This window comes from Osmerus eperlanus, chromosome 20 (assembly GCF_963692335.1).
Source record: "Osmerus eperlanus chromosome 20, fOsmEpe2.1, whole genome shotgun sequence".
Classification (NCBI taxonomy): domain Eukaryota; kingdom Metazoa; phylum Chordata; class Actinopteri; order Osmeriformes; family Osmeridae; genus Osmerus; species Osmerus eperlanus.
Genome location: NC_085037.1, coordinates 4,128,538 through 4,156,470, shown reverse-complemented (window position 1 = coordinate 4,156,470; position 27,933 = coordinate 4,128,538). Strand labels below are relative to the sequence as shown.

Genomic DNA, 27,933 nt, shown 5'->3' with positions numbered 1-27,933 from the left:
ATCGTTCTGGTCATAATTCTATTTTGCCGTCATCCAGTAAAAGCCCAGTTGAACCCACTTTATGATTAAATGTTATTTTTTGGAGTAGCAAAACAGGAAAATGAATTACAAGTTGAACGAATATCCTGTGGTCCGTATTGTCTGGTTAAACATCTGACTGTTACACAAGAACGCCTACACTAGACCGAGGCGAGGTTCCCTGCCGTTCTAAAAAAGGGTCAAAGTTAAAAAATCGATAGAGAAAAACGAGACTCTGCAAAAAGAAACCAAAGGACTGTGAAATCGTATTCACGTCAGACAACATTTTTATTTAAAAACAAGTCGATTCTAAATGGAAGTCAAATAATAGAAAACATTCACCAAAGCTTTGGTTGCTAAAACGTTGCGTGCATGCACACAACGATTGAACTCTTAGATCACTGGCATACAAACTGGAGAGGACGAGGCACCTTGTCAAAAGGAAATGACTGTTAAATGTTAAAACCCAGATACCCTCGCCATTGAATATGCCAGTGTGCGTACACCCATAATAAGCCCACCCACTCATGCCCCCCCCCCTCCTCACACAGGCAGAGCAGTTGCGCCTTGAGTCCAAACCTAGAATAGCCCTCCCTCTGTCTGCTAAAACCCCAAACAGAACTTCTAAAGAACCACAACCAAACAAGAGGTCTGTCCACACACTTGTCCTCCTCTCCAACCCCACCTCCCCCACCCGCCGCCCCGCGCCGCCCCCCCGCCCTCCTACCGTCATTGTAGAACACGTCCTCCGCCTCGTCGCGCATCACTTCATCGAGGTCATCCTCGCCGATGTCGGCCATGGCTTCTCTTCCACGTCCCCGTCCCCCCACTGCTTGTGCGGCGTGGCGTGGGGCTTGTCTGAGCGAGTGACTGGGCTGTAAAATGGAATCAGCGCTGGCCTCTTCCTCCAGGCACCGGGGCTCCAGCTATCCCTGTCAGCTGAGTGAGTCCCAGCACAGACAGCTCCTCTTCAGCTCACTGCACCAGTGTGAGTGTGTGTGTGTGTGTGTGTGTAGGGGGATGGCAATGCGAGGGAGTGTATATGTGTGTGTGTGTGTCGGTCTATGTGCGGACGAGAGTGAGCGTGTGTGTGGGAGAGTGGACTCCAACCAACCTCCGGCTACTTTCATCCACAGCGATGATTTCGTAATTTCCTGTGTGAAACTGAAGAGTGTGTTGGAGCTGGGGTGCTCTTGTGTGAGTGTGAGGTTAGTGCGTGGGGGAGGAGTTTTGGGTTAGCGTGTGTGTGTGTGTGTGCGAGTGTGCGTGCAGTCCGGAAAAAATGCTGTCCACGGTGAGTCAGCCCAAGTAGCAGGGTGATTAACAGGAATAATTTGCTTCTTTATTTTGAGCCGGAGGGACATGAGGAGAGGTGGTATGTGTGTGTTGGTGTCTGTGTGTGCGTCTGCGTGAGGTGGTGAGAGGTGTGAGGCCGTCTCTGCTTGGCGTTCCTTCACAGCTCGCTGGGAACCCTGGGATTGCTCGCTCCTCTGTCTCTCTCTCCCCTCAGCACAGATAAGATATCACAGGGGTGGTGGGAGAATGGAGGCAGCCCTTCCTGTGCCTCAGTCACTAGAGGAACCAACGGGGTTCAAATCCGGTGAGCCGGGACCAGACTACCCGCCAAGCTAAAGCTAAGCGCTAGTTTTCAGTTTTCAACATCAATGAATTGGACTGATAAATTGTTCCCCTTCCGAAAGTAGGAAGCCTACTGTTTTTAAGTTTGGGGTCCTAACCTTTCAGTTTTAACGAAAGACCATGTGGACCCAACAAGCTAAAGTCTAAGTCTTGGTTCCCTTAAATGAATAACCCTCCAGGTATAACAGTTACCTAAAGGTTGAACTCTTTCTTAGAGAAAGTCTAGAGAAAGTCTAAAAGGACCCCTGGAGAAGTTCAAGTTGAGAGCTTCATCTTCATCCTCTGCTACCTGCTCTCTCCGTGTCAGGTGATACGTGGACTCCCATGGAGACCCGGTACCCAATCCAATGCCCGACCCAAAATAGAATCTAGGCTAGTTGTTTCCTCTCTTTTTCTTTGTCCGACTTTCTAGATCCAGTGAGCACCTTCTAAGGAGAAAACCCAGCGGAATAGTCCCGGTGACAAAACTCATTATCGAGGAGGCCAGCCCAGACAAAACGAAGACGAGAAGCAGGCAAAAAACGAAAGTAAAACACCCCCCCGATAGACGGATAAGAATAGATGCACCAAATAAATGCACTCGTTTATTTGAAGTGAAAAGGTCAATGTGTTTTCGTTTTTTTTTAAGAATCTGTGACGCTAATCCAGCATCATCATCCCGTCCATTCCTGGTTTGACGACATCTGTGTATCGTGTGTGAGTGTGTGTACATTCAGTGTTTCACATTCACTAAAGGTATATTGATCTGTGCAAGTTGGGTGTATGTGTGCTTGTGTTCACGCACTTCATGTTTGGTGGCTACATGTCTGCTCATGGGTCGTTGTATGTGCTCGTTGAAGTGTGTAGTGCGTATGTCTTGGTGTGTCCTATGAACAGGACACTGGCCCCCTGGCCTACGCTTGGGAACCTGGGAGGTGCATCTGGAGTTGCAGACATGAATAATACAGGTCCTAGAGGAAACAGAAGCCTTGAGACACACACGCACACAGTCAAAAGGGTCAGTTAGACTGTTTACAACAGCGGACAGCTCAGTAAACTGCCTCAGAGATGAGTATTGGTGAAGACAAAAGCAGACAGTTGATATACTGGAAATGTGAAGGGTGACTGAATTGTGGAGAACCACAAAATATTATCCTTTGAAGCTAAGCAGGAATATTTATCGCTCCGAAAATCTTTTGGAGATACATATTTGGAAGGTTCCATGAACGATTTCAGTTTCAGGAATCAGCGAGGGAGTCGGCTGGTTGAGAAGAGGTTTATGCGTGGGCTGTGGTCGTCTCGTGGTTGTCAGGCAACGTAACCACAACGTTGGGTTACTCTTATCATAGAGCCTCGATGGATGTGGTGATTATCAAAGCCATCCTTCATACAAGATACTTAAACACACGCAGACACACACACACACACACAACTACACACACTCTTGCCAACACATCCTACACTTCCCATCTGCTTACTGTAATATCACATATCCTGTGTTTTGTTTGTGCGTCCATCACACATTTTCTGAAATTAAAGAAAAAATGACAGATTCAGAAGAGTAGGCGTATGACTAGCTCACGTCAGAAAAAAAAACCTCATTTACAAGCTCTAAAGCCAACAAACTAAGGTCATGTTTGCTGTGAATCCACTCTGGAATCTCAATGACTGGATACATTGTTACACAGAGAAAGCCCCCCTACCGTATGAGACAAAAACACACTATTACACACACACATAAACACACACATAAGCACACAATGAGGGACTACAAACAGTCACTTGGACACGCACACCCTCACGTAAAACAAATTGTTGCGCCCCCATTAACACGCTGTGCTAGAGTACAAACACGGCACTACTAAACTGCTTTGCAACAGTCCAGCAGCTTGCAACAATACTGCCAGAGCACACACACACACACACAATCACACACACTCACACATAAATAGCACAATTGGACCTGCTCGTACAATAGATTTTTTGAATGGTCTTCAACAATGGCACTCTTTGTCATGAAACAAGCCAGATGATAGTGTTCCACACAGCTGAATAGGGGTTTCAGCATCCTACATTCGGCATTCTGTTCCTAACAATGTAGATCAATGTGCTAGCTGTCACTAAACGCTGAAATATAGCTTATTAGCATGGATGCTACCACAGCTAATTAGCATGAATGCAAATTTAGGCCTTGTGAATTACTAGCAAGGACGCAACCACAGCTTGTTAGCATGAAGTGAATTATTTGCTAGCTCTGATATGGAAACCATTTATCAACACAGCCACTAATAGGCTTCGGATACGTTGCATCTGCACAAATGTGGACGCCAGGAGCACTGTGGAAACTGACAACACTCGGGGTTAACGTCATTCCGGAGGGTACTGGAGTTGTGAAAGAACACCACTAATGTAACATGGCAGCACAATCTGTTCACATATGAAACACGTGTGAACTTCAAATGAGGAAGGGAGGGGTTAGAAACTTAAAGGTGTCTTGAACGAAAGCTTTCACTCAAGTCAAAGTTTTAAGTCTTTCAAGGTTCTCAACAGTGTGCTGTACCAAAGAGAGAGGGTTGCCATCTCAGTTCGACGGTCCAAGTAGGGAGGAGGTGCCGGAGAAGGGAAGGAAAAATAGACACGGTGGGAAACAGCAGGAGAGATGAGAGAGAGGTGGGATTGAGAGAAAGAGGGAGAGAGAGTCATGTGCCAGCAGTAGGTAAAGTGGGTGACCGCACCTCATTTACAGACTGCCACCTGACCCCACTGCCAAGACACCCCCAGTGAATTTGTCCACAGAGCTTTGTAATACACACACACACACATTTCCATCTTCTACACAATGAGCGATATGATTGTATAAAGGTTCGCCTGGTTTCTGTGGTAACCGTAATGAGGCTATTGCTGGGTTCAAAGAATTTCATTTTCCCGCTCTGACTCATTCTGAGGGGTGAGTTTGAAAAGGTGGGAAGCTGTGTGTGTGTGTGTGTGTGTGTGTGTGTGTGTAGGGGTTAACAAATTGAGTCACATGAGACACCGACAGTCATTCTTTAGTGCAGATACCTTCAGGATAGCACTGCAGTACATTAGGGTTAACCCTAACCCTAGGGTTACAACCGCACACAGTAGATATCAAGTGGCCACGGTAGACATAAAACGAGCAACACAATCTGGATTACAGAGAACAGATACTGGTTGCCACTCTCTCTGTTCCTCTGCCTCTCCCTGTGAGGGAACAGAGTGGGGTGGGGTGGCTGTTAGAAACCAGCTGTGCTGACTGGCCCAGCTCAGGTCAGCACGTGTTGGTGTCCACACCTGGAGAGTCACGTTCGACCAGGGTGCGCGAAGCGCCGAACCGCCGGTGCACCGCACCTTCTTCTGTCCCTACATGTTCTCGGGCTTCTGGTTCGATGAGAGACCTCGTAAGAGTTTTCCGTCTATGAGGTTTTCAAAGGAAGCCGGTTGGTGGACGCTGCTTCGTGAAAGTGATGGTGCACTTTTACAAACGTTGCCCCTCGAGATAGGTTTTGGGGAAATTGGTTGAAAGCTATACTTCCACCTCATTAAAAGTCCTTCCACCTTTTCAGAAGTATTTTCTATTGAGGGGAAACAATGTATTATTCAACAACACTTGATCAATATAAGATGAGGTAGTGAAAGAGATGGACAAAGCCTCTTCTGGGGCCCTGCCCCCTGGTAGTGCAGGCGGTATGGGGTGTTTTCTTCCTCCCTGAATAAATCCCCACAGTGATATGCAGATCAGGACAGGGTGGGGTGACATCCTAGCAGATGTGACGGCCACAACTTCCCCTCTACCAAGCCTCTGCTGATGCGGACACACCTGCTAACTCCAGTGTCAACGCTACCGCTAATGGTAGGCCACTGCTAATGCAACCGCGGATGCGTTTGCTAATGCAACAGCTAATGCTAATGAGGCAGTTCAACTGCTAATGCTAATGAGGCTAATGAGGCCAATTGCTATCGCGGTGATGCTATATGCAGTTTATGCTACTGCTAGACATGGACTTGCTGTGCCACCACGCCCACAGCTGCCCGGGGAACAAGAAAGAGCATTACCCATGACAAATGAAAAAGAGGGTGGCATGTGGGTGGTGGCTGTGGTACAAAGGTTAACGAGGGCACAGGCAGGGTAGCATCTAGGGAGAAATTCAGGGTGCCTCTCAGTAGTTACAAGTTATCAAATTATTCTTTGTAAAACTGATCCTGTTATATAAACAAGGTTTTTTTTAAATAATGTAGCTAGTTGATCTTGCCTCATCCTGTCCCTTGTCACGGGGGAAAGGACACAAGGGAAGGAAGTTCATGTGCACAATTGAGACACGCCTATTCTCTATGTTGTATTATTAGCCTTAGAGGCACCCTGGAACCGAAACGCGTGTGGGAACCAGGATGTTGTGCAGAGTTCAGTTCCTAGAACAGCTCCAGCGGAGTGGAACAGGAGGTTGGGTAACACGACAGAGATGGGCAGGGCACAGAGATGGCCCCAACCGAGTGGCAAGTGTTGCACCGTGACAAGCATTGAATATCTCTGCTTTAGTGATGTCGAAGCACCACTTCCACAATTGCGATAATGGATGTCCCAATGAGGATAGGGGTGGGGAACATATTGGGTGCCTGAGAATGACAGGACTACAGTTCCTGTTACACCCCAGGCCCTCTATTTTTGCATCCCTCCCTCTTGCTCCACTACTCCCCCTACTACTGTCTCCATCACCTCTCCCCAACCCAGTAGCCTGATGAGTGAATCACAGTAGCAAGAGACAGCTCGTGTGTGTGTGTGGTTTGGCAGGGCGTGTAGGTCTGCGGTACGCATGTATGGCTGTCTTGACATCTGTGTGGCTGATTGTGCCTTTTGTGTGTGGGTGTATGTGTGTGGTCTAGTAGGGTGTGTGTTGCCCTACGTCTGTGTTGGGGATCGTGTGGTTGTGTGTGGCGTGCGTGTCCATGTGGGAGTATGGATATCATTTTGTGGGTGTGCTACAGTGCTTTCTCTGTCTGCCCACCAGTCAAGAAGGATCTGGTTTAGCTGCTCATCTATCCCCAGGTCACCCACGGCGACCCACATTTGAGCCATGTTTCAATGTGACTGTCGATATCCATTTGACATCCTAAAAGCTCACTCCACTGAGTAGAGAAATGTTAGTCTGCTGGAAACCTGGACAGGGTTTGCTTTTCCAAGAGTTCATCAAAGGCTGCTCACTTTCTCTCTTTCATGGTTTTACCAGAATGGAGAGAGAGAGAGAGAGAGAGAGAGAGAGAGGTTCTCACACAGAGTTCCAGAATTTGAGACAAGGAGTATTTTCCGGTTCATCAGCATGTGAATGTTTCTTCCCACTAGCGGTGTGTTGGATTCACCCTAGACTCTTTCACCAGAGTCCAGCCAGAGGGAAGCGCACACACACACGCCCGCATGCCACCAATCCCACATGCTTACAAAAACACACACATGCATGCGCGTACACACACACACTGCATGGGCAGCTTGGCAGTCAGTCTGAAGGGAACCGCTCCATAAAGCCACATCCTGTCTGTCATGAAGACCATGAGGCCTAAGTCCTCCAAAGAAGCCGTCAATGAGAGCTACCAAGCAAAACCTGGCAACCCGGCCCAGATTCTGGCAAACCAGTCTAAACCCACTGACATAAAACCATGAGCCCACCTTTTAGAAAAAGAAAGAAAACATTCTACTCTGAAGCTACGATGCCAGATGTACCCCTTGAATTGATGTTTACCTGCCGATAAGAGTGACAATACACAGGAAGAAATCCAAATGAACCGAATGAATACAATGTTTAATTAATGGACTTTTATTTTGTTAAGGGCCTAGAATTTGGCTTCGGAAGTAGTGTGGTCAAACACGTCCGCTCTGTTGGAAGCTGTCAACATTGAAAACCACAGAAGCAGAGCGGTGGAGAAACATCCTAGTTTCAACATGACAGGAAGGGTAACTGGGAGAGCCATGAACCAATGGGCGTTTATTTTCTGGCTGGATTCCATTCCAAAACTCGTAATAGGAATGCAAAACACAATCACTCACAAGTTGAAAGCCAGTTCAGAGCTGATGTCATGCCATTGTTTGTCACATGTTTACGTGTACTGATGATTATGTGTAAAGACAATGCATTATCTATATAAAAGACACTATATAGCGCGTGTGCACATGTTTGTTGGCAGTCTTGGCACAATCACAATGACTCCTGCTTGCTGACGTTTCACTGGGAAATCTGACTGAAATGCCAGCAAGAAATGACTCTCACAAAGTGGATTTAAAATCTGAAGGCTTTGACCCTGCTGAGAGTAAGAAAGACCGAAATAAAGAAAAGAGTGTGAATGTTTGAGAAAAAGATAAAGGAACAGAGTGAGAAAGAGAGAGAGATCGAATAAGAGAGGAGCACAAATATATATGTAAATGAGTGAAAGAGAGAAAAGTTAGGAGATGTGTACAGGAGGCGAGGGGCACAGAGTGAGAGAGAAAGAAACAACGAGGAAAGAAAGAGAGAGAGAGAAAAGTTGAGAAGGCAGTGTTCAGAGAGCGGGTGACTCAGAGACAATCTGCATCGATGATGATGTTGTTGTTCTAGAACTGTTGACTGCTCTATGAGCTCCACTTGGGAAACAGAGGGAGAGAGACAGAGAGAGAGAGAAAGAGAGAGAGGCGTGTTGCCATGGAGTGGGAGGATGTTCCTCGCTGTGAGAACCATTACAAATCACATCATGGCTATAATGCACAGAGAGGGAGACAGATGAAAGACGGCAGGGAAAGTAGGAAAATGAGGCAGATGAAACATGGAGGTTTGAAACAAAGACGGGGGGGGGGGAAGTAAGGAGGAAGGAAAGTGGAGAGGACGGGACGAGAAGGAGCGGGGTGGGGGGGGGGGTGGTGGGTCACCAGAGTGGAGAGTGGGAGGGAGGAGAGGGCTAAGGGGGGATGGAGGAGGGCAATATAGAAGGGAAAGTAGAGACAGCAGGGAGAAAGAGGCCTGGAAGGAAATCTAGAGGAAAGGGTGGATGGAGCCCCAAAAAGATTAAGAAAGAGGGATGGAGGAAAAAGAGAGAGGAGGACACAGGACAATGGACTGCCCGGATGACTCAGTGATGACACAGACACAGCAACAATGCAATCTGGTTAGCTGGCAGTATCCAGGTCTGAAATGGCACTTCATCCTGATAAGCTTTCCAAGAAGAGTCTGACGACTTCACATCGACTTGCACCAGACAAACATGTCCCTCATGGTCAATAACACGGTTGACATGCTCCCACAGAGTGAAGATGTTTCACATTTCTTTTCTATTCATTCAATAATTACTTTTTGTGGACATTCCACAGTGGTGTTGTGTTAATAACATACACAACAGTTTGTCTTTTCGCCACCATTTGCCTAACGTCTAACTTTCAGGCCAAGGAACTGCCTGTCAGGGGGAAGACAAGATGAGTGACAACGCTTTTGCGATTGCCTCAAACTTGGAGACGGAAAATAAAACTGCAAAATTCTGCTTGCTAAACCAGTTTATGGAAGTCAAATGCAACCACAAAGGTTAAGCAAACGCAGGAAACAAGCAGATAAAAAAGGGTGTGGTGGAGAAAGTATATTTCATTGTGAGCAGGATGAGTGTGTTTGTGTGTAAAATTGGACAGTTTACATGGCCGTTTAAATAAAAACAGATTATATTAGTCGCGAACAATAAATTCACATTACTGTAGGCCCCTCAAACTTAAGCCCCCTTGTGGTTACTGTGGGAGTCTCCCCAAGTGTCATTTCAAAAGGGAAGAATCCCTCTTACATCTCATGACGTCATGTATGTAATATATAACACATCCACACACAGGTAAGCTCACTTTGCCTTCATAACAAAGCTCGAGGAACTAGGGATCAAGGATTTAGGAACAAAATACAATAGTAGGACTCTAGAAACAAATTATGATGTAAGCATAGAGACTAAGTATGTAGGGAACAAAGGAATAACATAGAAACTAGTGTTCGAGAGTTGTCTGATTGCCAACACACGTCACCATTGGTAACTAATAATAGCATCTTCCCTCTCCAGAGAGAGCAGGCAGTAGGGAACTGGGTTATCAAAGGGAAGGCAAATATCTATTTCTGGCTGCTCCTAATCAGTCTTTCATGCATGTGTGTCGTCCCGTGCATTTTCCATACGGAAACTGCATTCCATTCATCGGAAATGAGGCTTTGAGCATGTCATGTTTCAAAGATAACTTTTTTGCTGATGTCTAGGTAAATGCTCGGAAAAGAGCCATTCTTTATATAAGCTGAAAATAAGTTTCTGTAAAAAAACTTTTTTTTCTAGTTTTATAGAGAATTCTTTAGCAGACCCATGTTTGATTGCTCACAGAAGATGTCAACAACAAAATGTTCTGTCATTTCAAGCCAGCTCTGCGCCTGTCACACACATACACACTGCCCGGGGACCTGTGCTCTCTCTGACACAGCCCATCAGAGTACAGAAAGAGAGAGACTGATCAAGAGTACCTCATGCCACCTCCATCCTCTTGTCTTACTTGTTAAAATACAAACCATCAAAAACATGGCTTTCAGTCTGATAGGAGTCAGACAAGGAGCCAGTCCCCAATGACATGAAAGGAGCTTTGAAATTAAATGAGCCCCACAAAGCCCTTTGGACACAATGGGGCCTGGGTAGAGAGTGTGTGAGTGTCTGAGTGTCTGAGTGTCTGTGTGAGTGTGTGAGTGTGTGAGTGAGTGAGTGAGTGAGAGAGAGAGAGCGAGAGAGAGCGCGCGAGAGAGAGAGAGAGCGAGAGAGCGCGCGCGCGCGCGAGAGAGAGAGCGAGAGAGCGAGAGAGCGAGAGAGCGAGAGAGCGAGAGAGCGAGAGAGAGAGAGAGAGAGAGAGAGAGAGAGAGAGAGAGAGAGAGAGAGAGAGAGAATTACACAGAAAGAAAAACAAAGCCTGGGCTGGGAAACGGGCCTCTCTGATTGGCTGGTGTGGAGAAGGAGGGTGTATGTGTGTTGGAGGGCAATGGCTCTCGATCGCTGTGTTGTGTTCAGAAACAATTTCTTTAATATGGAAAGGGAGGGGTTTGAGACATGTTCCTTGGGATGATCCTTTTAGCCCTTCTCTCGTGTGCATGGCCTCTCCTTGTACAAAAGGCTGATGGCAGACACAAGGACACTTACTATGCACTGAAAATCCTCTGATGCCATTTGGTATAATGGCATTATAGACTGGCATTTGACAGAAAAATACACATTGCTTTGGGGATTTACAGCAATAAAATAGAGATAACTGTATTTCTGGACTTTTAAACCCCATAATTCACACTTCTAAAGAGCTTGTGGTCTTTGTGTGTGCACCAGCATGTGTGTGCCTGCATGAGTCTGTGTGTTTGATGTGCGTCATGCTCAACCAACCCAAAATAGTTGGTTATGAGCTGATTCTGTGTGTGTGCCCGTGTGTAAAAATCCAGAATGCCATCCTAAGTTAAACCCATGCACAAGCCCTGTTTGTGTCATTCCAGAAGAACCGTCATTAATTAACTGTGCCATGAAATGGTCCGGGTGTGTGTGTTGCAAATTCTCTCCCTGCTGTCACTGGCTGTTGAACATGGCATTCAGCTGATAAGCCTGAACTCAATTCTCTCTGTCACACATGCAACACGATTGCCCCCTCTCTCATCCTTCCTCTCCTCTCTTCTTCATTTGCATCGGAGTAGCGTTTAGGCAGCTCTATTTTCTCTCTCTCTCCCTCCCTCTCACTCCCTCTCCCAGTCTCCCACTCTCCCCTTTTTCTATCCTTCTCTCTCCCTCATTTGCATGTTGCACTTAATCTTTATCTTTCACTCTCTCTCCTCCATTTTCTTTTCTTTTTTTTTAAACCTATCTCAGTCTCCTTTCCATCCCCCCTTCTCTCAACCATCCCTCCCTTCGGTGGGAGGTTAGTGAGTCCAACCCTGAGTTCTGTGCCCTTCTGGGTAGCCTACAATGGACGCAGCTACAAGCTTACGTATGTCCACGGTGAGGCCGTACTACTGCTTAACATACACACACGCAGCATTCACTATCTGCTGCTGTCACATGTTGAGCAGTGCCTGGGACATGCCCTCATGAGAACCAGGACCAGATGGACAACAGGCAGGAGGAAATGGACCCAGGCTCAACCCCAGCCCTCTCAGCTGCAAGGCGTCTGCTAAAAACGTCCATTACCACTGATCTCCCTTCCTCCCCCCCCCCCCCCCCCCGCTCCTCCATATACACTGTAGCTAGTATACACCGGGGCATGTGCACGCCCATGGACAAGCAGACATACCAACACACCCATTGAGTGGAGCTTTTAAGACGAAACCGCTCAATAAGCTGGAGACACTCAAAGAGGGCTAGGGTGAGCCAGACCTCCACCACTCAGGAAATGTTGCAGAGCAACTCGTTTTTCTGGACGGGTCAGCAACATGAAGCGTTCTGGAGTGAGTTAAGGTCTCTAAAATGGAGGCGTGTTGCTGTGTGAATACACTCTGTTAGCACGATCGTAATCTGGCATTGGACCATTTTATCAGGGGACTGTCGCGTGAATAGCGGTTTAACTTCATCTCTGTAATTGTGTGCTCTATGTGCAAACACATGAATTCGGAAGTAATCACAGGATCGTGTGTGTTGACCAGCACGTACTGGACGGATCAGATCAGCATGTCGTCATTTATTCTGTTGGGCCTCATCTCTTACACGAGTGACTGTATGGTTTCTTAATGACATCTTCCGATCAACCCACCCCAGACAACAAGATGAAATAGCACCGCAATTAAGTCCGCTGACACGACATAAAAGTTGAATTCTAAAGTAAGGACACCGGTTTTAAGCAGATTTGTTAGGTTTTGGGTTCATTCTTGCTAAATGTATTCCTTTCTAAAGGTAACTGCCAAATAAACTGCCCAGCAGTTGTTGGATTGGGGCCATCTAATGGACTGGACATACACGCACATAGGACACACACATTCCTACATCACTCCCTTTATATATACACACACACACACCTGAGCACACGTGCACACACACACTGACGTTCAAAGAACAGCCATCTCACTCACGCCATTAGCAACCCTGACTTAAGTGATGGGAGACTTGGCTGGCTGGTGACTTCATAGGTGAGCTTCTCCATTTCACGGGACGTGCAGACACAATCATGCACAGGGTTAAAAGACACTCTCGGACAATGGACGCACTAATGGAGTGTGTACACACATAAAACACACACACACACAAATGCTGTATACACACAGAAACACACACACGGCCGTATGGACAAACGTTTCCACAGGCACCAAACTACAAACACACAAACTGAATATCCATCCATCCACACACACATCCACAGAGGAACACTCACGATTGAAGTCTCGGTGGCGGGCCCTGGCCCTCCAGGGTCTGTTGTGTATCCAGTGCAGCCGTCTGTGCAGCTCCATGGCTGGGGGCCAGTCTCTGGTGCTGTGGGCCTCTCATCCAAGGGCCTCACCCACTCCTCCGACCTACCTCACCCCCAAGCAGGGGCCTCATCAGCACTGTCGGTCCCCCCTACCCTTCCCTTGGGCCGTCTGGATCTCGAGAGCGAAAGGTTGCCAACAACCAGGTTCCGTAATGGCGTCCGCTGAGGCTGTAGAGCACCGGCTACTGCACCTTGTTGGCTTGGTCGTGCTAGCTGGCTCGTCTCCGCTCTAATATTTTATGCATGAGTCAGTGGAACCCAACTCCCAGGAAGGGAGAGGGAAGATGAGGCCTCAACCCAGGACAGAGCACCTATCCCTGGGCAGCATCAGAGATGAGGGCTGCACACCCCTGGTGAAACGTGATCCACACACAATGCTGACGGGACTGGGAGGGGCTGGGAGGAGAGTCATTCGAAAATGCTGGTAAGTGCACCAGCGTCTCTCAGACCCCTCAGCCTGGTGAAGTCTTATATATACGCCACAAACTCACTTTATTCAACACACAGCATTCTCACTGACAGCGCACACACACACACGCTAGTTTTACACACTCACAGGTCACACGAAGGGCCGTAATTCCCACTTAGTACACAACGGACTCACTACATGCATGCTCCAACATGCAAGTCACGCTCCTTTACTTAGAAAATCGGGCTGTCTGGTTGGTAACAAGATCAATTCATTTATTCCACCAACATACTAAACAAGCATGTGATCCCACATTTACCTTAGGTGAACCAGTAACATTCTCCCTCTACTTCCATCCGAGAGCTCTTAAGAGTTTTCATTGGGAAAAGGGACCCTCCTAGTGGAAAGTTGTGTAAATGCAGGATGTGAGGTGACCCAAAACAGAATCAAGGTCTCTGTAACACAAGTTGAATGAATTACATTTCGTCACTGGCAGGGTAGACCAGAAGCCAAATATACAGGATATCATTTTTTCTTCTTCTTATAAATGTAATATTGGGATCACTACTCATGAGTTTACATATCTTTAACTAAAGCTATGAGCACTTTCAAATTTCTCTTATTGGGGGTCCCCCAACTTTTGTGAGGGGTCATTTCAGACAGTGGATTCTGGTTCCAGGTGAAGAACCCTACGAGATAAAGGTTTGAGGATATTTGACAAAACAACAGTTATTCAGATCAAGCATTCTGTTGAGTATTTTTATTCAAATAAATCCACATTCCAGTCAGTCAGAGATTCCACCAAGCATTCCTTTACGTTCTAAAGCTTGTCATTAATCGTTCGCTGTATAAAGAACACTTCTATGACAATTATAAATAAAACATGGACATAGGAGGGCAATATGACAGTGGAATCTCAATCTTTAACACATTTAAAATTGCAGTCTGACGACCCGATTGAAAGACTGGGCTTCACAACTGGACCTAAACCGTACCACAACACAATGGACAACATACAGTACAGTACAGACCACCACCAACTTTGTAGGAATGACAGACCAAACGACCATATGTGACCATGACACTTTGACCTTTTCTCGATGTACCCAATTTATTTCAATGGACTCAAAATTAAATTCAACAAACGTTCTTGTTTTGGGGGGGGGAGGGGAGACAACTACAAAATGTGTGCATGCATGATTCAGATGCTGGTGGCTCAAGAAACAGTGGAAAGGGTTGTCTAATTGTCCTTCACATATTATAATATGCACAGTGCATGATGATGAAGTCGGTGAGATAATTGAACGCTGATGCGATAAAGAAACCCCTAGAACACATTCAAGAATCCTCTCTTATGGAAGAGGAAACACACCCAACACTCTTCCACGGCAAATGTCTGACATTTAAACGCAACACGGTACACAAAAGGTTTGCATGACAATATCAACCATCAAGGCTATTTGGTCCAGGAGTGATGAAGGCACAACTGAGGACACTACATACAGCACACTTACATGGTGAACACACACACACACACACAACATTTTCTTCAAAAAATCAGAGAACGGATTTTTCACATATGCATATTGTTTTTTCTTTCTTTCTATAAAAGAAACCAACTTTCATCTACTAAGACTGAGGGTTGATGAAAATGGGTCTCGTGCTCTGGACGCCGTGGTCCTTCATGGAGGAGTGTTGGAGCTGCAGCTTCGGAGCTGGAGTCCGAGCCTCCGTCTAAAGCACGCAGTACATTATGTGATGCAGGAGGACAGAACTGGCAAAGAGTCTGGCAGCTCACCTCATCAGTTAAAACATCACAGCTCGTCTGGAATACAAAACCAGGCAGTAGAAGAAGATGACAAGATCACGTCAAAAGGTGAAGTTCGTAGCCGTGGTTACACACACGGCAATCACAGACATGCCAGCACAGACGGATGCATTACAACATTTTATTCATAGCATAGTTTCCAACTTTAACAATGTTCAACTGAAGGCCTTCAAATTGACACAAAAAAGGTACCATTGCAAACTGCCACAAACAAGAAAGGAGATAGCATGCTACACTTGAAGCTACATTCAGGCAAGAGTCAGGTTTGGCATTGAGAAAGGGTCAACAAAACAACAAAAGAAACTTTGGATGGCATCAAATGTCAGACCTGAGAGAGCTCAGTAACTCATTTGTACAGCCCGTCCCTGGATCTAGGAACTAACGACATCACAGTCCCTCAACTGCAGCTATCTAAACCTACCACTAGAGGGTGCATAGGAACCATCTTGTGAGCTCCTGGTTCGGCTGAAGGGGTTCGGAAGCATTGCACGGTAAAGAATAATCTGGCATTCCTTGTGAGGCCAGAAGCCAGGATAATCATCCTCTGTTGGTTGTATGGAGGTGCACATGGCTAAGTCCTTAAACCTTCTTATACATCCAGTAGATTAAGAAAATCCCAAGATACACGTACACCAAGGCAACTTTGCTAGCCTATCAGCAGGCCTTTTTAATTGCAAGTACATTAGCCAAGCAGTGTGTCGAGTACCACCCCCATACATTGTACAGGACTCAGACAATGGATAGCCTGTATAGATAAGGAACTTCACACAACGGAATTCCATTCATATCTTTCTTACATTCGACACCAGAAAATAACTGTTCCCCCTCCAGACACCATCGTTTCCTCTGGTTTGTCTGTCCTTCGAGATCATACTGGAGGATTTGCATTGAAACATTGATGGGGGGGAAAAAAAGTGACCTGATTGGATCAGGCCTCTGGGAACTGTAGTTCCACTAGCAGGTAACTACAAATCTTTAATGCTGCCGTTGGTGACTGTGGACGTGATAAAGCTGAAGGAAATCAAGTTCTGCGCAGAACTGGCAGAGTGAAAAACACATGAGCAACTGCAGCGAACAACAAACAGCAGCAGCAGTTGTTCTTAAAGCAACACTTAGCAAAACAGACAAGCGTGTGATTCGGGGGCGAGCTTTGTGCCAAACTGGGATTTAACAGGCAACCGTGTGACAGAGAAAAGAAAAAGAACAAACAAAAAGGAGTGAAAAAAAACAAACAAAAGAAGTGAACCTAATAAGCAGATTTTTTCTTTTTTTTCAGTCCAGTTTGCCTCTCACCCTATTCATGTTCCCTATAAGTGTGTGATGTTTCAACAGGGCCCAGAGCTGCCAAGAAGCTGGTTCTAAGTGTAGAGAAGCAGACAAACCGGGCTTGACGGACACCCTGTGTCCAACCCAGCCTCTGGAAATTAACATGGGGTTAGAACAAGCATCTTTGGACCGACTTTAAGACCTGGAACGAAACAAGGCAAAGAAAAATATTTGTTTTATTCTAAGCGAACAGACTTCAAAAGTGATTTTCAGTCAACTTCAAAGCACCTTTCCTACGTGTTTGGATCTCAGAATCAAGACGGCTCAGTGATGCTGAGGGGCTATACTCAGTCTGACAGGTTTTAACCACCGGTGAGCTGCGCTCGTGTTTGCGCGTGCGCTGGTGAATTCCACCCACAAGTAGCCTCTGTGCTTAACACACACAGGAACCGCACGGTACTGCACACAAAATAGCTTTCCGCATAAATATAGTTCTGTTCAAATCCCGGCTCGGCAAGGCTCAATTATTGGGAGGAGGGGTGTTTGAGTGCGAGGTCCACCTTCCGCTCAGTCTCTCCTCCTCCTCCTCCTCTTTTCATCCCCCTCTCCTCCCTGTCCATTTCCTGGTTGTCCACCGTCGTCTGTTTCTTCCTCTCCTTCCGCTCCATTGCCCGCGGTACCCATAAAGCGTTGGGTTCATTCATTCATTCCATACCTCTCCTCATCCGTCCGTCTGTCTGTCCCCTCCCTCAGTCCGTCACTCCATCTTGTCTGGGTCTATGTTGTCCAGGTCGATGTCGGGCGACGCCACGCAACACAGGCACACCTTCTGCGTGTTGAGGGAGATCACATCTGCAGACGACCAAACGGGAAGTGAGACCGACGAAAGACTCAACCTGGACGAGCGGCACCCAAAATCGGCTCCCATTCCTGACGCGTAGATAAAGGACTGCTTGTATGCAAGCCCAGCCCAGGCAATATTGGGTGACACTTTCAACGGCATTGGGCGTTTCTGTCAGCTCAGAGCTCTAAACAAGGCTCCCAATCTAAGGAACTAAATACAAAAGAACACCTGGGGGGAGTGTGAGTATGTGTGTGACCAGTTCTCACCCAGCATCCTGCTCAGGAAGGCGGGTCTGGAGCGCGGCGGCAGGTGGATGCAGATATAGTAGACGGGGGCGCCCGACAGCGCCACGCCGATGCCCACCAGGGAGTTGATGGTGTCGCTGTACAGGGGCACTATCACCAGGAACAGGCTGCAGATGCAGTACACCACTGGGAAGAACAGGCTCAGCTGGGGGGGGGGGGGGGGGGGGAGGAGGAGAATGATAAGAAAAAAGGAGATATTAGAGGAGGCAGAGACGCGGAGAGAGAGCGAGAGAGATAAGGAAGAGAGAAATAGATTGAGGAAAAAGAGCTTGCAGCTCCGGTGGGGAGTTGCGTCCGCTTGCGTTACCTTGACGGGCCGGTGCATGTCGGGGAACTTGACCCTCAGGTAGATCTGGCTGGCAATGGACAGGCCAATGAACAGCCAGTAATTGAAGCTGAAGTAGTTAATGAGCTGGAAGACGTCCCTCACGCACAGGTAGATGAGAGACATGCCGCCCTGGAGAGGGAGAATACACACACACACACACACACACACACACACACACACACACACGATAAGCAACACATCCTACTGATAGGGGTTGAAAAACAAACAGGCCTAATGTACCAGTTCCCTTCTGCGTACACACATGAACACAAGTACACGCGCACACACTTTAGTGGAAGTGCCACACTTACGTTAAAGAGCAGGGCCGGGATTGGGGTGTAACGTTTGACATGGATCATGCAGAGGACATTAGGCAGGTGTCCCTCTCTGGAACCCACGAAGAAGAGTCTACAGGTGGAGGAGAGAGAACTACCGGTCAACAACAGCTCGTCTGAGATGACTTCGATCCATTTCCTAGAGAAGCTTTAGTCTTTAACCATATAGTCAATAAATACTACAATAATATCCATTTTATATAAGATGCCCGGTTTAAGATCATCCACTTTGCTCAGTCGTGGTCTCTATAATTCGTACAGATTTCCCGAGCACAATGTTTCGAGGTTGACCCACAACAGAAAGCGTACCATATCAATGGCAAAACACGAAGGAAAGTAAATAAGGGCATTCACAGCTCATTGCTCATCTGTGTACACCTTGTTTACACCTTCAACAACCTGCTCTGAGATGGGGTGGGGTGGGGGGGGTGGAGTAACAAGCCCCGTTTTCCACTGACCTGGAGGCGGCGATGATGGAGGAGTTGAGGCCGCCGTAGCAGGATATGGCCACCGACAGTGGGATCAGCCAGCGGGCCCAGCCCAGGACTTCGTCCGCAAACGTCTGAGGCGCAAGAAAAGAGAATCAAACACTCAGTTTGTGCGCCAGTTGGACTATTCCCTTCAGACCAACCGTCAGGAAACAAGTGTTATTTTCTGCCACATCAGATGGCACCGGCCCCGACTCATCACACTAGTGTACCGTCTAGGCTCTTAACCACAGAAAATCTATAGTATAAACATCTATATTTACCTTTTCAGTTGGGTTGTTTAAATATTAGAAATACAGCCATTTCAGTGCAGATGGGCTTCATGTTGACACGACTTTCCCCCGCCCCCATTTCTGCCCCCTTTTTATTTATTTTGCTAATTACATTTAGTCTTGATGGGCCTCGTTCAAAGCCTTCTCTAACTGCATCAGGAGATAACTTTGTAAGCTAGCAAAAGTCCCGGTTGACATCGTCAAAGGGAGCCCGTTAGGAATTCAGTTACCGGCAGTGGCTTCCAGACCAGACCAGAGAAGACCAGAGATCAGTTAATGGTCTTTGAGCCTGAACAGATGCTGCTAATGAGGACAGAGCCTCATGACTTGCTAATAAGGTTGGTGGTTAATCAGGGTGCATGTGCATTATTTTTTACTGGACTGTCCTGTGTGCAGCATTGCCTCAGAACCTTTGTTTCTAGTTAAAAGAGCATAACTTAGAACCTTTCCATCGCAGACCTAACCTTGCGATACAGCTGGATTGGCAAGATCAAGACCAAGGGAGAATCTAAGTGGGCAGTTCACGGTTTGTTTGTGGTTCACGGAGGTTCAGCCCAATCAGGAACTACTGGCAGCTACAGAAGAGATTGAAGTTAGCCTGTGATAGACAGATGGATTCACTGTTTTTTGAAAGTGCCTGCCCTTTTCCAAGCAGATTCCAAGGACGACTTCCCAGATGGTTATGTGCAACAAACCATCTGGAGAGTCAGGTTATCGCAAACTACCTTTCTAAAACATTTCCGTCGCTTCACAACCCTCACACAGCTAACGGCTAGTCAAACAACACCTGCTCACCACGGCTACAGCCTCGCTGGCCAACACAGTTTCCGCGTCCATGACAACGTAATAAGCGATGTTAGTCAGGATGTAGATCACCGTGACGATGGGCATGGAGATGGCTATGGATAACGGGAGGTTCCTGTTATTGGATGAAGGGTAAAAAAAAAATATTAAAAGAAATGTCAAGCCACAGCATAAGGATGTTAGACAACAGAAAAGAAAACTGCGCCAATGCGCCAATGCTAACTGCGCCAATGCTAACGCTCAAACGTACAATGTGCGTCACGTACCTCTCTGGGTTCTTGATCTCCTCTGTGATGAAGTTGAGCGTGTCCCAGCCAGAGTAGGAGTAGAGCGCTGCGTACAGGGCCAGGGCGATGTCCCCGGGGTCCCGCTTGGAGCCCTTGAACGAGTCCTCAAAGTTCTCTGTCTTGCCTGTGGAGAACACAAGGCCAAGACATCACAGAGGGTCTCCAGGTGAAAAGTTCAACGCTACAGAGAACCCCTTTTCATACATTTAATAACACTGTGTAGTGCACGGGTCATATACTGTATGTGGCGTGTACAAATGGACAGAAAAAGGTTCTCAAGTTAAAGGGACGGCGTGTCTTCATGTGTGCAACTGTAAAGGTGTGTGTACGCGTTTGTGACGTACCTTGTCCTAGTTTCACCATCCCGGCGATGATGATGACTATGAGGGCCAGCACCTTGGCAACGGTGGAGATCACCTGGAGGATGGCTCCCCACTTCACCTTCATACAGTTGATGCACGTCAGAAGACCTGGGGACGACGGACAGTGCAGTCTGTCGTCAGGCTTTCACACGTCAAAGGAAGAGGAGTTGGTCCAGGAATGAAAGGGGACGATGACAAGGAGGAGGTGAAAGGGAAGGAAGTGAGGTAACAGGTGGCAAATGTCAATCCCCCCCCCCCCCAAAAAAAAGAGTCTGGTTCTAACCAGGCTTGTGGTCATTTAAAAGAAACCTACTTGTTTTTCCATCTTTACCAAAGAAGTTTACCAAATCGTTTAACAAGGAGGCACTTTCAACTCCTACGGAATATGAAATTGTAGGTTATCTTGTCTTATCTTACTCGACCAAACAGTGGAATACATTGGAGATAATGTGCAACTAGCTAATGACCAGCTACCAGTACACAGACTGGCTCTGATAAAGCTAACTGCCTGGGAATGGCTTCAGATAAAGAGGCAGATAAACAGCCTCTCTCCCTCTACAGAATGACCGACAGCTGACGAGCAGAGGAAGAATAGGCCATGTCAGACTTTTATATGCGATCGATTGAGCTTTCCTGTCACTATAGAGCTGGACAGGAGGGGGAAATATATTAGCAAAAGTGTATAGAGGCACTTCTGTCTCGTCTGGCAAACGATCAGAGGTGAACCGCATGCTTGGGTGGTGGCTGTGTGGACTTAGCAGACGCTTATTTGCAGGTCCAAACAAGGCCAGGATAACAAAAGGGGTTACAGTGCTTGCTGAGGTAATCTTTCAAATGGCCCTAACTTTAAGCACATGACGCTGGATTTACATTCTAAAGCACTCATGAGGAAAAAAAAAACATGGCAAACATGTTTCGGGTCATTTCACAATTCACTCTTTGGATCACTGAAATTGTTGGCCGTAGAACATTGCTCATTACACCTGTGTTCTATTGGTATTTTATAGTGGTAGATGGGCTGGATAACTCTTAGTACACACCAGTCTACTGAAAAGTGCACTGTGCTTCAGGCTCCTGCAGCTCTGACTGGTGGAGGACAGGAAGTGTCAACATTGACATAGTGGGTGTATATCAGAGGTGCATTTAGATTCACTTCTCAAGCACATTGTGCAGAAAGATTATAGAAAAACGTGCAGAATTGGGCTAAGTTTGTGTTTTTCCAAACGATATAATGTACTCCGATTTAGTGTGAGCTTTTCTAACAGTGGCCACAGAGCTGGATGGTAATGTAGTAGATCATCTCTGCATGTTAAGTACTGACTGGGTTCACAAGAATATGGACCTATGACGATACAAAATCGTACTAACCATAAATCTGAGGGAAAAGGTCATAAACATACAAGAATACTTACCGGTAGTTGACTGTTTAACTGAAAGTAAACCTTGATTCATTCAAATACACATCTATACAAATTTTGGACCACTATTCAAAATCTAATCTCGTTTCATCTCTAATCACGCTTTTCTGCATTTATCTGATTTCCTTTTTAATGCATGGTGGCTATAACACCATGACATGGTGTCATATCATGCTCGCACAAAACCGCACAAAGGGGAACTTCTCACCAAAATACGTTATTCACAACTTAGTGTAAACATGCCCAAAGATAAAAAGTAGGAAGTCTATGATAAAAAAAAAGTATTGAGTTGCACTCTCTAGATGAATGCTTTCCACGTCATGTATGTCTATTGCTCCGTGGTAGCTTGCGTGTGAGTGTGTGCGTGTAACATGTAACATTGTACAAATGTTTTCTCAATAGACACTGGTGAGACTCCAACCCGGTCTAGGAACAGCTGAAGCTTCCATGTGCAGCGACACGTAAAACATGAACCCGAAGCACAACCAGATATTGAAATGTCACGAAAGCAAGCAGGCTTTCCGGATAATCCACATTCCTTTGCTCGTGAGCGGTCATGTTAAAAACAGAGTGCGAGATCGAGATACACACCTAGACCTGTATTCCACAAGGGAGTGCATCAGCAGACATTGAGGAGAAAACTGTTCTGGAGGATTTAGAAAGACTCAACTGAAATTGGAGTACTTCCTGGAGGCACAAATGAAAAAACAGACATGGCCTCAGAAACGGCCCACTGGCTGACTGAGGCACTCTCCCTACCAATGATGGCTGCGGCTATGAGCCGGACGGCATCGTAGGGGGCGGAGCAGGTGGGATAGAAGGGCTGGACCAGGTAGGTGGAGAAGGTCAGGGCTATGACCGCCTGGCACGCCGGCTCCACGATCATCAGCGACGTCCACAACCTTTCAGATTCAATCATCCAGAACTTGAATTATGCGCCTCAGGCCAACATGATGCAAAACACATGATGCAAAACACATGATGCAAAACATCACATAAATAAACATGATAAAAAAAAGATAAATACAAACAATGAGGGTTGGGGGGGAGGGTAAAAATGGATACGGGTCAGAACTGAGATACTTTCCTTCTACAACTTTTGCTTTTTCTTTCCCGTCGCTACAAACCATAACATTTAGTTCAGACTAACACACACACACACACACGCACCTGATGAAGGCCAGGAAGCCACCAAAGGACTCTAAAATGTAGGCGTAGCTGGCTCCGGACTTGCGGATGGTGGTTCCCAGCTCTGCGTAGCACAGGGCGCCGAACACAGAAAAGACGCCTCCAATGGCCCAGATCACAAGGGACAGCCCAAACGACCCAGTGTACAACAACACACCCTATGGAGAGACGGGTGGAAGAGATTACCGACAGGTAGCAAAGTCCCCATGTTCGGTCCCTAAAACATGCTTACAAAATCTTCCATAGACTCCTGCCATCAGGATTTGTCTGATAGGATGACTCTGAAAATGTACTGTACTTCATGCTACAACTGATAGACATAGCCAGGAGTGGCCCTGATCTCCCAACATGAGTCTAAAACAGAGCTGCCGACCCTGCTTATACCACCCTGTAGGGTTTCATCTCAACCCTAACCCAGCTAGATAGAATCGGGTGATACTTTTTAACTGCCCTTCATTCCTGTATTCATGGTCCAGTCCTCTGAGATGCTCAGCTTGAGTGTATCAGACACCTGCACCCAACATATATGTAAGAAATACTAATATATTTAGTCTTGAACTTGGATTTGGCAACTGCCTTCATTGACTTGACACCGTCACAGCAGTTGGGTAGATAAGTCTTCTTCAGTCGCCTGGCTTTGAAAAGTACACGCTAGATAACGACGGGCGAGTACTGCCGTACTTTTGGCGAGACGAAGATGCCCGAGCCGATCATGTTGCCCACGATGAGGCAGACGCCGTGCAGCAGGGAGATCTCCTGCTTCAGACGCATCGACTCCACCGACGTGGCGTCCCCTTCTGCCGTCATGGCGGCTCGGCTCGGCGAGTACGCGGCCCGGAGGAAGAGAGGTGAAGACCCGGGCGGAGGGGCTAGACGGATGGGCGGACGGAGAGAGAGCGAGACGGAGGGATGGAGGACGAAGCCGGGAGGCAGAGACGGAGCCGTCTAGGCCGGGCGGAGGGCTAGACGAGAGGGTGTGGAGACGAAAAGAGGGGGCTTGCTCAGGGCAGGATCAGGAACTGAGTCAGGGTTGGGGAAGCCAAGCTGGGAAATCTCAGCTTACAGTCACAGCATTTCCCTTCACCAGTTGTCCTTTGAGGGGAACAATCTGAAAAGAAAAAAAAACAATCAAGAGTCAGTGTGGCCAAAGGGTCCCCAAACACGTTAGTAGGTATATCAATCACTGCTTTCTGCTACCTAGCCAGCAGCATATCTTCCAACTAATCAAGACAGTAGTAGCCTTTTTGTCATCCATTGAGGAACCATGGAAAACACTTGACAGAAGCAGAATGCCACAGTATTGACTGTGCTGGAGAAGTCAGCACCCCTTCTAAAAGGGTCGCTGAGTTTCTATGGCCCGAATGCAGTGTCACGCCTACTGATGCACCAGGCGGCAAGCTAGTCTTGTGACTAGTGTTTCTGGCCTCTTTTCATTAGCACATTGCTGACCCGTCTGAACCTGTTAATTGGCTTTAGAAGTTAGAGCCTATGTGTTCAAAAAACCAAATACCTTTAGGTTTATAACTATACTGTACATGATACTCTGGGATGCAGGGTTTAGTGCGCCTCCCTTTTTCCAACCCATGCTTGGTGGGCAGTTGTAAACAAGTGACGCCAAAGAACTCCTTGGCTCCTGTGGGACTACTGAGAACACAGCAGATTTCTCAAGGTCCTTTGTCTTGGAACAGAGAATTCTCTCTGAATCTTCAAACGTTTCTGGTGCTGTCGGAGGATTTACCATGTCGGGCAGTTGTTACGTCAAAGTAACTGTGGAACAGGCCCTTTAGATTCAGCACATAGATCTGGCATAATATCAAAGGGAGATCTTGACGTTTCACAAAGTGATCCATCTTATAATATTACTCGATACACTACCGGTCAAAGGTTTTAGAACACCCCCATTTTTTCCATTATTGAAATTTAAGCAGTTCAAGTCCAGTGAATAACCTGAAGTGGTACAAATGTAAGTGAAGAGGTCTGTCCTTCAATCACAACAATTAACGATAATGATTACTTTATTACTTCTATACTGTTTGAAATGTTCTGAATAAACAATGTTTGATCTATACCTTGCAACATTAAGCTCATGAGCACATAACCCTTGGTATGTCCAGGAGCGAAATATTTAATTAATAATTAATATCTATTAATTATGTTTCTTGTATTATTGATAAACTGTCATTATACTGTTATATTATCCCTGTATAGCCATAAGTTGGGTCTTTGTAAGGTGTGACTAGGAAAGGCCTGTGTCGCTGATGTAAGTCAGAGGTCACACTATTGCCAAAGTGTATAATGCCATGCAACTTTGCAAAAGCTATCTAGCACATACTGTTCTTTAACTGTGCCTGCGAAGGCTATGCTAATCATGGTGTATCCTCCCATATTGAGATACAATATACTGTCTTGATTTTCTAAATACATTGTCCAGTCCTCTGTGATACTTAACTTGAGTGTAACAGACACCTGCACCTCACATTCATGTAATAAATACATCGATTTAGTCTTGAACTTGTCTTGAACTCATCTTAACTATTCCTTTTATTGACTTGGTACTTTCAGAGCAATTGGGTATTATCTAATATGTCTTCATAAGCGGTAAACTGCCAGAGGTTAGAAAGAATAGTTTAGTACAGTTTCCTACACCAGAGAGGACCAGGGTAAAACATGCCCTACATGTTTTAGATGTTTCCCCTGCTCCAACACACCTGATTCAAATGAATGGGTCTTTATCTAAGCCTGATAATGAGCAAACTTTTCTTTTGATTCTGTTGTGACTTTGGGTCTGCCAGACATCTTCCTGTCAATTTACCGCTTACCTTTGTACCATTTCAGGTTATTCACTGGACTTGAACTGCGTAAAATTCAATAAAAATTGAAAAAATGGGGGTGTTCTAAAACTTTTGACCAGTAGTGTAATTTGAATAGTGGCTGACCTCGTATATAGACTTAACTATGAGAAATGTATGATATATATCTAGGGTATCCAAGTTATACAGCAGCAGTTGTTTGTCAAATATTGGTGGTAAAGAACACCTGCAAAGACTTTGCATAAAGACGCCTCCTATTTATACATTTAAAGACGATCTTTAAACTAACAGTGTACCGACAAATGGGCAGGAAGTAAGGGAATACAACTGTCAAGATGTTGAGGCATTGGTCCCCAACCTAAAAGGCATCAAGCAATTATCCCCATCAGAAGCAATAATAGGTCATTGGAGGGGCAGAAGACAATAATAAAATAATTCGATTTTGGTAGCATCTGGTTTGATTGAATGCTTCTTTAGTTTAGAAATGAGGCTACAGATTGCTGTTGGGTTACGGATTCTACAGTTGTACCTTTGCTAACTACTGCATGTTTGTGTCCTGTAGTCATCCATTTAAATGTTGAAGACATGAATTATGAAATAGCATGCTTATATAAGTTCCTATTTTGTTTTTGGAAATATGTTGGATACCTCAATCATCTTCCGCCACAGCAATAACATGAAACGTGGACACTGCTCTACCGGCACTAGCTAAAAAGCTTTATGTAACACCCGGCATTGCTTGCTTCTAAATCTGGATTAAATCTTCCTATCGCGATGCAATTTCCGTTCTCGTAAAACGTGATTCGTTTAGTTACATACTTGTATGTATAACGTATTATTAATAGTATGTAAAAGTCAACGTTGAATATCAGTAGCTACCATAGCTAGTTAGCTCGCTACTGACTATCCTAAAAAGCAGATCTACTGTACTGTATCTCGTCTTAGGCTACGTCACCCGTAATAATTGGCGCCGCTTTCATCATCACCACATCTGGTTGTAGGCATGCTAGCGAAATTAATAAGAAGCTGTTTCCAAAACACCACACTTAAACATGCACTACAGCAACCGCCTTCAGCAATGATTTTTATCAAAATTACAAACCGCAATCTAACTGGACGACAGACACATGGATGCTGGGCATGTGAGAAGCTAGCTAGTTAGCTCAACAACAGCTAGAAAATAACAATCAATTAGATAGTTAATGCTAAATACGTTTTGTACCGTTCCTTTAGTAAAAGTAAGTAATGATTCATTCATTTTAGGTGGTGTATACAAGAAAAAAACATTAGCGGTATCAAATGATATAGTAAATAATTCACCACAAACCTTCACTCAGCTCCTCAACTTCCTTCTGTGAGCTTGCTAACTGAAAACCCATGTGTCTGAGCTGATTGACTTTTGGGAACGAGGCACAGCTGGCTCACTACATCGTGTCGTCATCATGACGGGGTCTCATGACCCCGCCTCCTTGAGACTTGGTGCTGAGGAGAAGTGGTGAATGTTCGAAGAAGCCTAGAACCAAGATTTATTTTATTGTCTGTTGTTACCCATGATGATCTGTTTGTATGTTCTACATCTTTCTTTTCCATTTCTTTTGTCTTCTTTTATGTATATGCAGTGCTGTTATCTTTCTCCTTATGGCAAAAAAAAACATTGTATATTTGTAGGCTACTTCATTTTATTATTAAAATTAAGTTAAATACTGAATAGCACTCTGAAGAGTCGCTGTTACTGTGTGGCAGGTTAAAACATTCATTCTACTGAGGTACATTTACCCACTGCTAAATGGTTCCATTATGGTTAATCAGTGACTTGAGTGAAAGGTTTCTTGCTCTGCACTTGACATTTTTGTTTATCATTCACTCCAAACAGTGGCAAACCAATAACAT

The 27,933-nt window shown here is 45.9% G+C and overlaps 2 protein-coding genes across 3 annotated transcripts in view; both read right to left on the bottom strand.

The window, feature by feature from the left end:
- ripor2 (RHO family interacting cell polarization regulator 2) overlaps positions 1-13,120 on the bottom strand; it is a 52,495-nt gene extending 39,375 nt beyond the window's left edge. The window contains exon 1 of one of the 2 annotated variants that reach the window (XM_062446140.1): positions 13,004-13,120. In XM_062446140.1, the coding sequence (XP_062302124.1) occupies positions 13,004-13,079 (76 nt within the window). In that variant the 5' untranslated portion in view covers positions 13,080-13,120. Of the gene's footprint in view, positions 1-745; positions 1,100-13,003 lie in introns of those variants that run through there. The other variant, XM_062446141.1, reaches the window with a different exon arrangement.
- A 3,839-nt stretch (positions 13,121-16,959) lies between these two features.
- si:dkeyp-120h9.1 (Y+L amino acid transporter 2-like) lies at positions 16,960-27,462 on the bottom strand. The gene is made up of 12 exons (XM_062486929.1): positions 27,371-27,462; positions 23,915-24,341; positions 23,216-23,391; positions 22,805-22,947; positions 20,610-20,735; positions 20,245-20,389; positions 19,970-20,093; positions 18,873-18,976; positions 18,391-18,487; positions 18,059-18,208; positions 17,713-17,896; positions 16,960-17,454 (listed from the first exon to the last, which is right to left on the bottom strand). Exons 2-12 carry the CDS (start codon positions 24,038-24,040, stop codon positions 17,360-17,362), a joined length of 1,470 nt encoding a protein of 489 aa, XP_062342913.1. The 5' UTR covers positions 24,041-24,341; positions 27,371-27,462; the 3' UTR covers positions 16,960-17,359.
- Between the last annotated feature and the right edge of the window lie 471 nt (positions 27,463-27,933).